Consider the following 14,767-nt stretch of genomic DNA (forward strand, 5'->3'; position numbering starts at 1 on the left):
GGGCACCACGCAGTGTGGCGTTGTGTGTTATGTTGTTCAGGCTCCTGCCCAAAGCCCAGAATTGTTCAGTGCCTCCCAGAGGCAGCCTGTACACCCCAGGCCAGTCCCCTTCACAGGGTGTGGGGACAGAGACTTCAGTGGGGGTGTGACCTCCTAGTCTCTGGCTCATGAGTAGCATTCTCCAAGGTGACCTTGTTGACAGTCAGTTCCTGCTGGGATCCCCCAGTGCTTTTTACCCAGCTGTGCTAATTATCACACTCAGGCACAGCAGTATCCCAGTGGGGGCTTCCAAGGATCCTGGTGCGACCCTCTTGGCCTCTTCCCCCTCCAGATATGGGCCTTCACGTACACTCAGCAGATCATTCAGGAGGAGCTGTGCCTGTCAGTCGTCACCTTGTTCCCTGGCGCCCCGGTGGTTCTTGTCCTTTGCAAGAATGGAGATGACAAACAGGTAAGTGCTCGGTGGGTCTGCCCTGGGGTGTGGCCGCCTTCAATAACGTGACGGCCTGTGTAAGTCTGGTCTCATGTGCAGGAAAAGAGAGAAACTATAGAAGAGGAAGGGTCGCTTAGAAAGAGGTCCTTATGGTTGGGAGAGGGAGGGAAGTGCTGCCCGCATGGCCCAGCAGCAGTGGTCGGCTCGCCACCTGAAAGCATACTGACCTTGTCGGACCTCAGCGTGCGTGCACATTTCGTACTGTCGTCCTGTCTTGCACTGGTGCCCACCTGGGATCCCAGAGCAAGAGAGTACTGGGACAAAGCCTTCAGGGCCACAAGCATGAGTAAGACTCAAACCTTTGCCTTCGGGGGCATTGGGCTCTGGCAGGATATCCACCCAAGTTCATAGCACTCTGGATGCACCGTGTGCCCAGTTCCTCTAGCAGCAAGGCGCTGGCTCACTCAGTTTCCTGACTAAGATTCAAATGCCCATTGTGTGGTTCACTCGCTGTGTGACCCCTGGCACGTTACTGGACCTCTCTGAGCTTTAGTTTCCTTCCTCCATAAAATGGGGCTGATGATGCCCACCACACAGCATAGCTGTCTAGAGCCATTAACTGAGGTGTGGCCCATGGTACCTTGTCAGTGGTGGTTCCCCAATACGTGTCCATCCCCTTCCTCCTTGTCATGTGAGGTGAAGGCTGGGAAGCAGCAGCATGAGACCCACCTCTCTGCTTGGGCCCCTCAGGTGCTGAAGGAGTAGAGAGTCATGGCATTGGGTGCTGCCCAGGAGCCCCTCTGCCCCTCCCACTTGGCCCTCCCTGCTCCCGCTATCTCCCAGCTCTCTCCCACTTCCTTGTGACGGAGCAAATATCAAGTGCGGATCATTTCTTTGGTTGCTCCTGTGACTAACTCGCTTCACATGGCCCTTTGCTTGGAAAGTTATTGCCTTCTAATGAGTTTTCCTAGCAAACATATTGATTTTGCTTTTAATTTTTTTATCTTATTAAAAAAAACAACAACAACAACCATATCTGGCAGAGCAGTTAGTTGCAGTTTTATTCCTCCTGAGACCATGAAGTCAAGGCTCTGGGTGACCCTAGACATGTGGTATAAACATTTCTAATTATGTCGGAACTCTAGATATTATTGATAGGACTCGGGGCCTTAGCCAGAGAATCCTGGTTCATCCTGTCTTCTCTCTGTCTTCTCAGCAATGGACCAAAACTGGCTCCCGCATCGAGCACATGGCATCCCACCTCTGCCTAGACACGGACATGTTTGGTGATGGCACTGAGAATGGCAGGGAAGTCGTTGTCAACCCGTGTGAGTCCTCACTGATGAGCCAGCACTGGGACATGGTGAGCTCTTGAGGATCCACGCCAGAACCAGCGTGGGCCATGGCGTGGCGCTTCTCCCGTTGAGAAGCAGACTGAAATCAGGCTGCGAGCAGCCCGCAACTACTGCAGATGCCCTGAACTGGGAGGTGGGGGCAGAGCCCCCCAGGACAGGAGCAGCTGTCTCAGGGAGGATGGAGGAAAAGATTGCAAACCAAGTGGGGCTCAGAGACAGATCCCACATGTTCTCAATGCCGTTAAGTTCCAGTCCTGGCCCAGTCTGCCCTGATGGGTATCTGGAGACAGAGTTCTAATGGGAAGTATTTATGTTGTTCTCTTTCTGACAAAAGAGGCCGGAGAGAAAAGCCCTCCTTGTCTCTAGGCCAGGACTAAATGGAGAGATGAAGAGTGGAGGTTGTTTTCAACACAAATAAAAGAACCTTAGGAGTTTCCTCTGTGTATCTCTTACTTTGTTTCTACTTTCGTTAGCTCAGGGCTGGGCTGTTTCTCCACTAAGTGGGGGCATGGGGTGGTGGGGTCTTGTGGCAGAGTGGACAAAGCAGAGGACAGGGAGATGGTAGACCTGTGCTCACATCCTGGGCTGCCGCTGGCGGGCTGTGTGACCTGAAGAAGACACGTAACTTCTCTGCCGCTTCATTTCCTGTTATGTCAGGTGTGGGAACGGGAGCACATCAGCGGTTCTTACCCCAGGTTGCAGTCTGTGTCATCTGGGAAATGGTGTCTATTCAGGGCTCCAGGTTCCACCTGTGGAGACCCCACTTCAGTAGGTCCAGGGTGGGGTCCAGGCTCCTCAGCTGATTCTGCTGCCCCTCCCTGGTTAGAATCCCTGCCCTGGATGGCTCTGGGAGCCCTTAAGCTTTATGGTCTGTGGCCATCAGTGCAGGAGTTTCTCCCTCTAATAAATGCCCAGTGTGCTCTGGGTACTGGGTTTGTCCTTTCTTATCAACTAGGGTTTAAGAGAAGAACAAATCCATATTGTTTAAAAGTTCCCAGAACGTGCCTGTACATTCTCTGCCAAGGTCAGTTCACCACTTGCTGTTTAGTAAGGGTCTTAGTTATCTATTACTGAGTAACAAGTTACCCCCAAATTTAGCAGCTTAAAGCAACACACGTTTATTATCTATGGGTCAAGAATCCAGGCACAGCTTCACTGGGTCACCTGCTTCAGGGTGACTTAGAAGGCGACAGTCAAGGTGTTGGCAGAGGCTACAGTCATCTCAGGGCTCAACCGGGAGGGTCTGTTCCAAGCTCACTCAGCAGTTGTTGGCAGGATTTGGGTCCTCGAAGGCTGTGGGCCAGAAGCTGCCCTCAGATCCTTGCCATAGAGACATCTCCAACGTAGCAGCCTGCTTCCCCAAAGCAAGCAAGCAGGGATGGCACTAGTGCCAGCAGAGGTCACAGTCTTTTATGACCTAATCTCACCAGTCACCCCCATCACTTTGGCCATATTCTATTCAATATAAGCAAGTCACTGGGGGTCCATCTCAAGAGGAGAGGATTACACAAGAGAGCTGATTCCAGGAGGTGGGGACCATTTTAGAATCCGCCTACCATAGTAACTATTACACCCTAAGCAGGTATCTGTCTCCCCTTCATCCAGAAAGCCTTCAGTGATGGACCCTTGTTTAAGCTCATCATTATAAAATCCATTACCATGGACGACTGCAGACGTGGAAAGTAAGGGCTGAGTGTGAACAGAGCCAGAATCTCCTCGGGTGGTTGTATTGTTTATTTATGCAATGCTCCTATTGCCTTCTTTACTTATGATTTGGCCCTTGTGTGGGGCTATTTCATTCCCCACTGTGAGTAGGAAAGGAGGCCATACAATAGATAAAGACATCGATAGAAGATGTTCTGATGGCTTCTTGAGCTATGTGTCCACAGGGTTTAAACCAGCCTTGCCGAGAAGAAAGAAAGAACAGATAGGTTCACCAGCACCCTTTCCTCTGAGTAGGGAAAGCAGAAACTGCACTAAAATAACTGAAAGCGGCGCCTGTACTGTCCTCATCTCTTTCTTTGTCTCCCTCTGTCTATATACCTGAGTTCCTGATGGCAGGAAAGCTGTCTTTTGCCTTGCTTTATCCCCAGCACTGGGCGGGGCACATCAATGAATGTGCCATCCATTTCCTAAATGGGTGACTGGAAAAGCTATTCCTTGTCCAAGATGAAGTGACTTTACTTACATTTTGCTACCTCTATAAAGTCACAGAGTGTAGGCAGCCATAGGTCTCTCTCGAACACCCAAGGAAATGGGGAAACAGGAGTGGAGGCCTCTGCCCTGGGGGAAAAACATTTCTATCTCAGCTACTTTCAATGTGGCAGAAGAGCCAATGCTCAGTGATCCCACTGACCTCCCTCTTACTAGTGAAAGAACTTGGGATAATAATGAAGACTCTGTGAAGGATGTGGAAGGTAATCTCCTAATGCAGATACGAACAGTTCACATGTGAGCTGCAGGGCATGCATCTTAAGGCCACCTTAGTGGAAAATAGAAGTTGAAAATTGATGTTGTGAATAGGAATCCCTACAACTGTGTAGTTATCCAGACACCCTCTGTCCTGATGGTGATGTGCACCATCAGCAAAAAGCTGATGGTGATGAAGCCAAAGCAAGAGTAATTTGTGATTTAAAAGCAAGAATAGCAGCAGTTCCAAACCTCCACCAATGTGAGACAAAGCTGACGATACCCTGATAGGACAGTGACCAGCTCCAGCCTAGGACGCCTGCAGCCTGCAATTGCCCAGCAGAGTGAGTGTGGTCCAGCACTGCCAGGCGGGCAGGTCTTTTGGTGGAGGCCAAATTAGAGTCCTTAGTCAACTCTGATCACTGAGTTTGAATGCCACATTTCAGTAACCTGGAAGAGCTCACTTAGTAGGTCAGGTTGTAGGTGTTGTAGGTGAAAGTGAAAGGTTGTCCAATGACATCAGCCTATGAAAACACAAAGGACCTTCACTCTTCATATATTAAGGGCTCGTAAGACTGAGACCCCAAAATGGGCTTGGAGAGTCACCATCCTGGAGCAGTCTCACCACACTGCCTGGTAAGGAGGTGGCCAGGTGTGGCAGAAACCCCCTCGCCCGAGATCACATCTGGCTAGTGGGAACAGATGTGAACAATATGGGCTCCTAGATATCTTAATGGTGTGGTATGTGAATTAAATGAAAGGGAATTTATACATACATCATATATATAATTATGAACTGGGAAGAAGAGAGGCAGGGGCTTTAGGCACTCTCTAGTGTCTAGATTACAGTTGGAAGGATGATGGTGTTGAGTGCATGGCCAGAAATGGAAGTTTTTAGGTAATTCTGGAGTCAGCATAGGTGCCAAGCCGGGTGCCATATTGAATCTGAGGCTTGCTCTCTTGTCAGTTTGTTTCTTTATGTGCCGTGTAATTTTTCTGTGTGAGCTCATCTTCAGCACAAGTTATTTCCTTTGGGCACCCCAAGTGCCCTGGTTGTGGAGGCATGCCTCAGGGAAGGTTCAAGTTTGCCTCTGTTGGGTTCCATTGATTTCAAATCAGCTTGTACACTGACTTCTCCAATTGTGGTTTCCACACTGTGAAAGGGATGCGAATTTGGGCCCCACATCTATGCTTGGTGCAAGCTTGTATTTCAATCTTTCACAGATTATCTTTTCTCTACCCAAATTGTTGTCCTGCTCCCATGCCATCACCACTCACCCAGCTGGTGGATGGGGCTTGTCTAGCCCTTCTAAGTACCCAACTATATGTTGGGTCTCATTTCTAGCCCCAGCCACCCGTGAGGCTATGGTCTCCATCTCTGCCTCTGCTTGGCTATTAAAACCCCAGTACCAATTCTACATATCTGACCTCAATTCCGCTTCAGCTCTCACTCACCACTCTGGCTTTGACTTCCCACTTGTTTTTGGAACCTGGAATTTCCGCCTCTCTTCCTTTCAACTGCAGCTATGATTTCAAATTGTTTTATTGTATCTTATCCAATTTATATATGTGTGTGGGGGAGGGGGCGTCCATGTCAGCTCAGACCAAAATTCCTTAGTGCTGTAATTAGCTGTCACCGCTGCCTTTCCCACTAGCCGTATCTTCGTTTAGACACTCAATAAATTTCTGTGAATGAGTGAGAGAATAAGCCTGTGATTCTTTAGTACCACATCCTAATTACCTCCTGGCTATAGTGATCAGACATTAGAGTTTTAAAAAGACAGCAAAGGCAGAAATGAAGGACCGAGAAGACTAATTTGTAACAATGAAATCTTGTTATAATACACATAGATTTAGGGATCATGCATATTTTACTTCATAATGACAGAGTTTAATACTGCAAGTGCTAACTGGAAAGAACTATCAGTAATGGAAATCTTTAATACTGCAGTAGAGCCCGGCACGAGAGAATCTGTGCTCATAAACTCTGGGGGATGGTGATGGGAGGGTAGATGGGGAGCACTTGGATTTTATCCACAAGCATCTCAGGCATATTCACTGACATCTGGCACCCTGAGTCCTGGCTAGCCTTCAAGGACAGGCTCACCTTTTACCTGGTCCACCATAGTTTACCTGCAATAGAGTTAAGCCTCCCCTTCCCCTACTTCACATGCTGTCCGCTGTGCCCCTAGAGAGACAGTGCCCTGACCTAGCCGTTCCTTTGGCACGTGACAACACCTGGGACAGCATCTGGCACACAGAGGAGATGGCGCATGAGAGGTCTAGCAGCTGCGCACACATGGCACCTCAGGATGTCGCACACGGTCGATGACGACGCCTCTTCTCCCCAGCATGCAGAGCCAACCTCCCGAGCTCCCTGGTGGTCTAAGGTCTCAGGCAGCCCAGCTCAGATTAGCAAAATCCAAAGCTCCAAGTGCTTTTCCATTTGCCATGGAGCCGGCTAATTTAATGAAGCCGTCACAGTGCAAACCTCGGGGCTTATTGGAAAAGGACTCGAGCACGACATTAGTTCACAGCAGTAGATTGCATCATTTTCATTTCACAGCTTTCCAATGGGAAATAATAAAACAAAGTTACAAACATAATGAAGAAAGAAAGGAGAAAAAAAAAATATTGGGTGAGAGATACATCCTCTGTGCTGTGACAGGGCCGGTTACCTTGTTCATTTCAGCCAGTAAATATTACCTGGCTTCACTCTGCAGGAAGGAGCAGCCCCAGATGCCTCCACCTGCTGCTGAAGATAACGGGCTGCGATACCTCACTGTCCAGCACAGCCAGGAGTGGTCAGCACCCCTGCAGAGCCTGCCGGATGGCCTTCTGAGAAATCCAGCCTCCTAGAGCACAGCCCTCTCTGGGCCAGCCACACGCTGGGGTGAAGGATGGCCATCGGTGATGGCAGGGCAAGCGGATGGCATGTAGGTGTGCACTGCGCCTTCCTCCCTCCTCTTCCCTCCTCCTGCTTCGGTGTGACAAGGTGAGCTGACAGCCAGAGGCTAAATAGGCATCAGCAGAGAGACAAAGCTCTTTTCCAAAGCTGTTCTCCTTCACAGCATGGAGGGGTGAGATCAAGGGAGGCAGCCAGCTCTGCTGGGCCTTTTATTCTATTCTACAGGCCTATCCTTCAGCTCGAGGAGGTGCTCCAGGCCTGTCCCCACAGCGAGGAGATGGAACTCCTTCATTCCACCCAAACCCAGATTCCTCCCCTCTCTAATTAAGGCTAATAGTCTACCCATCTCATAATTTTATTGTGAGATTAAATGAAATGATTCATGTGACATTCTCAGCACAGAGCCAGGCACATACTACATCTAAAAATGTTTGTCCTCATTATGGTTTTATTGTGAGAATTAAACATCAGTTTGCAGAGCAGAGGGCAGGGGCTGGGGGTGTTGAGGGCTGACCTCCATCCTCAGAGGTCGCTTGGTGGCCAGACTGGGGTCTGAGACTCCTGTGTGGGGTTGCAGGGTGGTGGAGGACCCAAACCCCTGCAGCACTCACTGCCCTTCGGTTCTAAATGGGTGACGAGCGCAGGAGGGGAAGGCAGCAGAAAGGAGCAGTGAGGAGCGGTGGGGGATGGCAGTCCCCTTGCTGGTCCTGGCCCTTCGCTGCCTGCAGGTCTCCGCCCTTTGCCCCACCTGGTGCTTCCTCAGCCTTCATGTTCATTCCCCACCCATACACGCTCCTGGGGTCTGTCACCTGTGTGCTAGCCCCGTGTGTGCACAGTCTGTGCAGAGCCCTGCGGGGTAGCCACACCGTGCACAGCGTCAGTGGTGTCGTAGATGAGAATGGAGGACAAGCATGCGAGTAACAGGCCTGGCAGAGCAAGTCCAGCCTGGCCCACACCCCCAGAAGCTCCCTCCTCCCTCACGGGGGCCATCACACCACACCCCAACACCCAGGGAAGGTCTCCGGCTCTGCTTCCTACCCTCTGTTTGAATCTTCTGTCTACCCCATGAGTTCACCTCTCATGCCTGAATTCTACCCCTCCTCACTCGTCAGCCTGGCACCTGCATGATTTTCAGTCTTGGAGGTACCCCTAGCCACTGTCAGAACACTGTATCCGGCTCATGTGCCAGCGCCCAGTGCCCTGGGCTTCCACCTGCCTTCTGGTGTGGTCCCCTGCTCCCGAAGTGGGGTCTGATCTGTCTCACCAAACTGGTGGCCGGAGTTCTAGATCCGCTGATGGTTTCATAGGACACTCGGTCCTGAGCAAGGGGACAGGATGCTAAGGCCCCAAAGCGGTTCAGAGAGAACGTTGTGAAAGAAAAGAGGTTCAAATAAAGAACTCTGAGGTTTAAAGGAAGAAAAGCCCCCATGTAGGATGAACTTGAAGCAGAAGCGAGATTTCAAAAAGATGGAAATGGGGACACATCCTAGGTGATAAGAACAGCCTGAGCAAATGCACAGAAGCAGGAAAGGATGGGCTTTTCTCAGGGACTGCAGAGATGTCACCCACTGTGTGGTGTAGAACACACGCAAGGGAGTGGGCTTCACGTAAGGCCAGAGAGGGAGCCTTGAATGCCAGGCAGAAGATTCTGAACTTAATTGGGTAAGTAGTTGCGAGCCACTGAGGGTGTTGGAGCAAGGGAGTAATATTGACCAATCTGTAAAAGGTGGAAGATGGATTGTGTGGCAGGGAGTAAGATGGTTTAGAGGTGAGATTCTGTGATTAGGGGCCAGTCAGAGTCTTCAGAAACAGTCCAAGAAAGATTATGAGGCCTGTACTATGTCACCATCGGTCAGAGAAGGCAATGGTTATGGGAGATTGTGGTGGTGGATGGGGGAGGAGAGGAGAAATGGGGTAGAGGAGACAGAGCATGGCGGGAGAACGGCACTGAGCAAGTGCCTTCACGGTCCCACATTTAATTGTTCCATTTGAGTATCTGATAACCAGACTTAAGTATTTAATTATAAAACATTTTAGACACATAAAAGAAGTATGAGAGCATAGCAACCACTTACACAGTGCTCACTCTGTGCTCAGCATTGTTCCAAGAGCTTGAAAGAATTTAACTTAGTCAATCCTCATGAAAACATTAGCTATATAATAATAGCTACCCCTGTTATCTCCATGTTACAAGTGAGTAACTAGAGGGCTGGGAAGGTTAAGTAACTTGACCAAAGTCATACCACTGGTAGTAGAAGTGAGATTCAAGTCCAAGAAGTCTGCTCCAGAGTTCTGGCTTCATAATCACTAGGCTGTGCTGCTTCTCACATTGAGGACAGAATAATGAATACTTGTGTTCTCACCAGAAAGAAAATGCTGCAGATACAGAGAAGTCCTTTGTGCAAAACTCGCTAATGGGTTGACTTTTAAAATTAAGTGGCTCTACATCGTTAACAGCTGGTTAGCCACTCTGACCCTCAGAGTCATTCACCCATCAGCCGTTGGTTAGGTACAGAAGGGAGAGAGAATCAGCATTTAGTGAGGTGTTGTGTGCCAACTCTATGCTTCTGTGCTTTACGTTCACTACTTTATTGAGTGCTAACAGCCTTCCTGCATGGTAGGTGTGATCCTCATGGTTTTACAGATGAGAAATTGAGTCTCAGAGAAGTTAAATAACTGGTCGAGGTTGCCCAAATGATAAGTGACAGGGCTGTCTGCCTCTTCTCGGCGACCACGCTGCCTTGCAAAGCGCATGGCGATTCAGCCCTCCCAAATGTATACACAAATCACTAAGCAATAAATATTTACCAGGCACCTGTTAGATGACAGCACTATGCCAGGAGCTGGCCACACAGTCCTTGGCTTCAAGGACAGCAAGCGGAGGAGAGAAGCGGGTTTTATTTTAGAGAGAGAGTCGGCGGGAGAGGAGGAGAGCAGAGTGGGAGGGAGGATGTGGTTGGTGTGGTCACAGCTGTAATAAAGGTCACTTGAGTACAAGGAGCCAGAGGAGGGCCTGGAAGGGCTGCGCAGAGAATGGGATGGCTGAGTCGTAAGGCTGACAGGACAAGAGGAAGAGAGAGCGGAATTCCAGACCCAGGAACCCACGTTGCTCCTCCACACTGTCTTTGAGTACCTGGCTCAACCCTGGCTATGATATAATGAAGGCATTATCTTTATGAACTTTCCACGATTTGTTTTGAGGTTGGGGAAGAACATAGGACTAAAGGAAGGCTGAGCGATCCCCTGGGAAACCCTTTCTGGGACCCCAGCAGGAAGGGAGCAGGGAGGCCAGGTGTCCCCTCTGTGTCCCCAAGGTATCCTCACGTGTGTGCTGATGGAACACTTTGTGTCCCCATGTCCCCCTGTGGGAACATCACCTTCCACATGGCCAACTTAACACTTACTTCATGACCTGCATTTCCTGTTTACGTGTCTGTCCTCCCGGCCCCATTGTTTTGTAAGCTCCTCAAAGGATGGGACCCACACTACATTTAGCAAGATCTGGCCCTCAATGGGTGCTTGTAGAACTGAACCACCCTGAGTGGACCAAACCAGATTTTCCACACTAAGCTACTCCTTCGTTTGCTCCCTTGTCTAATCAGCCAGGCCATCATCATATACATTTTTCTGTCCAAAACAGGCTCTTGCAACTCCGGCAACACAAACAGGCCATAGTTCATTCTAACTACCAAGAATTCTTTCTGTTGCATCATGAAGCAAATGAAAAACTGTCAAACCTAGCCTCTGGTGATGGATAATCAGGTGCTCCTGCCCTGAGGCCCTGGGGAATTGATAACACACAACGGGAATTTTAGAGCACTCAGAACTGCCTTAAGGGAGCTCCCCGCTATCCTCAGGGTGACCCAGCCGCCCTGAGCAGGACTGACCCATCTGAGAATGGCAGGGCAGTAGGCCAAGAGTCCAGAGGGATGACCACTGACCGCCCTCCCCTGCCACAGTTGGCTTTGGGACATCCAGACAGACTCAGCTTCAGGGCAACAGCCCACCTGTGAAGTGGTGCCTGGGAAGGGGAACCCATAGGAAGGCAAGATGCACAGATGTGTTCCAACCACAGAACATGGTTCAGATTCCAGAACCAAGAGCTCCAATGACTTGAAAATTAATTCCCTGCATCTGCTGGGAATCCAGAGTTCTCCATTATAAAACAAAGTCGTTCCTGGGAAAACGGGTTTGATTACCTCATCCTCTTCTCTATCTATTCTTTCTAATGGCAACGGCCCAACTGCATTGCCTTGAATTCTGTATTTCTACGGCAGAATGAAAGAAAAGCCTAGACCACTGAGCACGAACAGAACTTTGAAAGAGCACTTCTAGTCCAACTCCAGCTTCTTGGCTGGCCTGTACCCAAATCATAGCAGCCACTTGCTTCTATTTTAAAATGTCTTTAGAAATCACTCTGGATTTGCTGAAATCAAGTCAATGCTTAGTGGGTGCCTATTCCATGCAAGTAGCCAGGATCTCCTGGGGCTGCAGTGAAATAAAATGCCCAGCCCTACCTGTAACTGCCCTGGGAGGAAGGGGTTGTTTTCCTCATCTATAGAGCAGGAAACTGTTTCAGAGCAGTGCAGTAACTTGTCCCAGGACACACAGTAAGGAATGGGGGGGCAGGCAGAGCTGGAACCCATTTCTTTCAGCTCCAGATCCCAGGCCCTGTTCTCTTTCCTTTTTTTCAAGAAAGCTTAACTCTGTAAAAAATCTAATCAAGAAAAACATGAGAATGATGTTATATATAGTGTAACTAAGAAGTTCAAAATGTAACACATTTTAAAAATTATCTTTCCTGTTCATGATGAGAAAAACTGAGGTTTTGAGATGATAATGACTAGGCCAGTTTGATGGAAAAAAAAGAGAGAGTCAGCCCACTAAAAGGCTGTGTCAGCTGTCTTTATCTCTTTAAAATGCTCAAACTTCTATTTGTGAATTATTTTTATCAAAGTAATACTTGTTTGAAGTGTTTACAGAAATCCCTATTACACACACTCCCTCTCCCCAGAGATAAACATCCTTTCCACTTGTAGGGCTTTCTCCTGGCATTTATCTCTACAATTTAACATTATACTGCTGTTTCTTGAAATATCAGTTTCAGACATTATCTATTGACTTTGTGCCACGGTAGATAAGGACTTAGTTTTTCCACGCCACTGCCCACATTTCTCTCCTTTATCTCTGTGGCATATTTATAAAATAATTTTCAACAAAATCAATAATCAGCACTTATACACTGAGCCAAGTGGTGAATTACGACCAACCTCCTTTCTTGTACAGTCTTTTGTTTTTCCTAGAATTAATAATTGCTTCATTTTTTTCCATTTCCCTAGCTTTCTATGAATCACACACACTTCTCTCCAAATTTTCCAACATGTCTTAATAATACTTCCCATAAGCTCAAACAAATCCTCATTTTCTTTCCTTTGTTTTCCTTTCCCTAATGTCCTCACTCAGGAGGCTCTCTGTTCACATGTCCCAATGTTATTGGGTGCTGTCTATGCATATTGCTTAGCAGACATCCTGGGAATTTTCTTCTCTAATCTCTGATTTTGCTTCCCCTCTTTCCTGGATCATATATCTTCTTATTTCTTGATTTACTTCCTTTTTTTTTTGCTAGACGACATCCTAGAGTACGTTCCTAAGAATGGGTGCACACTGGAGGTAAATTTTTTGAATTTGTAAAGGTCAATTTTTTGAATTATAAAAAATGTCTTTATTCTACTTCGCATTTGTTCTCTACTTCGGATGTACGTGAAATTCTAAGGTGAAAATCATTTTCCTTCAGAATTCTGAAGGCATTGATGTCAAGAACTGCGAAGAGTCTGAGGCCTGCCCTCCTTGCAAGCTAACAAGCTCACCCTCCTCAGTTTCCTGGAGGCTGGGAGGAGACACAAAATCCTGGGTCAGAGACAACAGACAGTTCATTACTCACAGCAGTGGGTGAAGCCATAACATCAGCTTATTTTGCACGGGTTCCCCTAACCCTGATTCTCCCAGCGCACATAAAGAGGGCCATGTGACACCTTCCCAACAATGGGTTGTGTTACAAGAGAGGGGCCCCAAGCTTAGAGAACCCCAATCTTTTATAAGGGGTATGCTTCTTGCTCTGGAAAGAAATACTATCTCCATCTTCCAAAGCTGTTCACTGTACAAACATGCTTGAAAAGGTGGTCCAGAACAAAAGGCAGTGAGTGCCTCTCTCACAAGACATTCAGAAATGCAAGAGACACACAGTAAATTGTCTGCCAAAAATTGTTTCCTTGTCTTCTAGCTTCCACTGCTGCACTTGAGCTTCCACTGATGTCAGTGCAGTCATTTTCCTTCGTTTCTTACTTTTTTTCTCCCTGGAAGCCCTTGGACCATCTCTTTATACCTGGTCTTCTGATATTTCCAAATATCAATTTAGAGACTTTTATATTCTGCATTTCTGGAGATTTTTCTTATACTATTTCTTTGATTATTAGGTGGTTTCTTTCCCCCTTGCACTCCCCTATGGAATTCTCTAGTTTTCTTTGGATTCATTTATTTGCTTTGTTCTCTGTCTTTTAGGTTGGAGGATTTCCTCAAATTTCCAATTAGCTATGGATGTAAGGGCCTATTTAAGAATGAGACACTAAAACAGGTGGAAATTCTGTTTGTATGCAGGGCATGCCACCCGGTGAGCTGAACATAGGGTGATCAAAGGTGATCCGGCCTTTTCAGTGGGGGGATCCCAATTGTTAATATCGGTCAGTGGTTGCTCTTGGCTCCTCTAGTTTCTCTAGAGAACAGTCTAACAGTTCCCTACCTGGGAGATTTATGCTGGACGCGGCCTTCTGGTTATAAGGCAGGGGAAGAGAGCTGAGGCTATCACATTTCAGCAAGCACGTTTCTGTGAAGAAGAAGAAATAAACACATTTGATAAACCAATGCCTCTTGATCCTGATGTCCTCACAGTGGTCCTACCCTCATCCCCAGCCTCTCAGTGGATGGGCCTTAGCTTAGAGCCTGAGACTTGTCATATAATATAGAGGAAATTACCTAGAAATTGACTAAATCAACAGGATGTATGATCCAAATACTTACTGATTCGCGCTACCTGTGCTCTCTCATGCAGACATTGCCTCTCTTTGTGGGTCTGTTTGAGGGAATATCTGATGCAGGGCATCCTGAAGAGACAACCTGGGGTCCTGGTGACGACATTTCCACATGGAGCTTTCTTCAGAAAATGACTGCTTTCTTTTTCCTTTTCATGTAATTTGACCTTGGTTTTTTGATCTTCAAGGTGGCATTTGCCCTTCTTTTTAAAATTTTTCTTCACGTGGTGTTTGTAAGCTCATCACGCTCACTTTCTGAGCATCTGGTTCCCGGCCTTGAAGACCTGCTGCCTCTTGGTGACCTTTGTTAAGTCTTTAATTAAGTTTCAAGGTCATTGCTATTGTGCGGCCTTCTTGAGTCATCACCTGGTAAGCACATGCACTCGCAGAACAGGAAGGCCCATATCTCTTCCAACAGTGCCTCCGACTCACTCTATCAGCATCTCAGCAGCTGGAGCCTGGGAATCTGTATTTTGAGAAAACCCACTGAGTGATTCTGGTGACCTACTGGTTGACAGGGGTCTGCACATCCTTGTGTCTCATGCTTAATGCCTGAATTTGGAGATCTGATGTCCCG

The 14,767-nt window shown here is 47.9% G+C and overlaps 1 protein-coding gene across 1 annotated transcript in view; it reads left to right on the forward strand.

Moving 5' to 3' along the window:
* The window catches only part of GALNT14 (polypeptide N-acetylgalactosaminyltransferase 14), a 207,765-nt gene extending 205,542 nt beyond the window's left edge, over window positions 1–2,223 (forward strand). Inside the window, exons 14-15 of the mRNA XM_087436958.1 lie at window positions 332–451; window positions 1,650–2,223. Of these exons, the coding sequence (XP_087293084.1) occupies window positions 332–451; window positions 1,650–1,808 (279 nt within the window). The 3' untranslated portion in view covers window positions 1,809–2,223. The remainder of the gene's footprint in view (window positions 1–331; window positions 452–1,649) is intronic.
* Window positions 2,224–14,767: the final 12,544 nt, after the last annotated feature.

This window comes from Ceratotherium simum, chromosome 11 (genome assembly GCF_057802395.1).
Source record: "Ceratotherium simum simum isolate JZ-2026a chromosome 11, ASM5780239v1, whole genome shotgun sequence".
NCBI classification, from domain to species: Eukaryota; Metazoa; Chordata; class Mammalia; order Perissodactyla; family Rhinocerotidae; genus Ceratotherium; species Ceratotherium simum.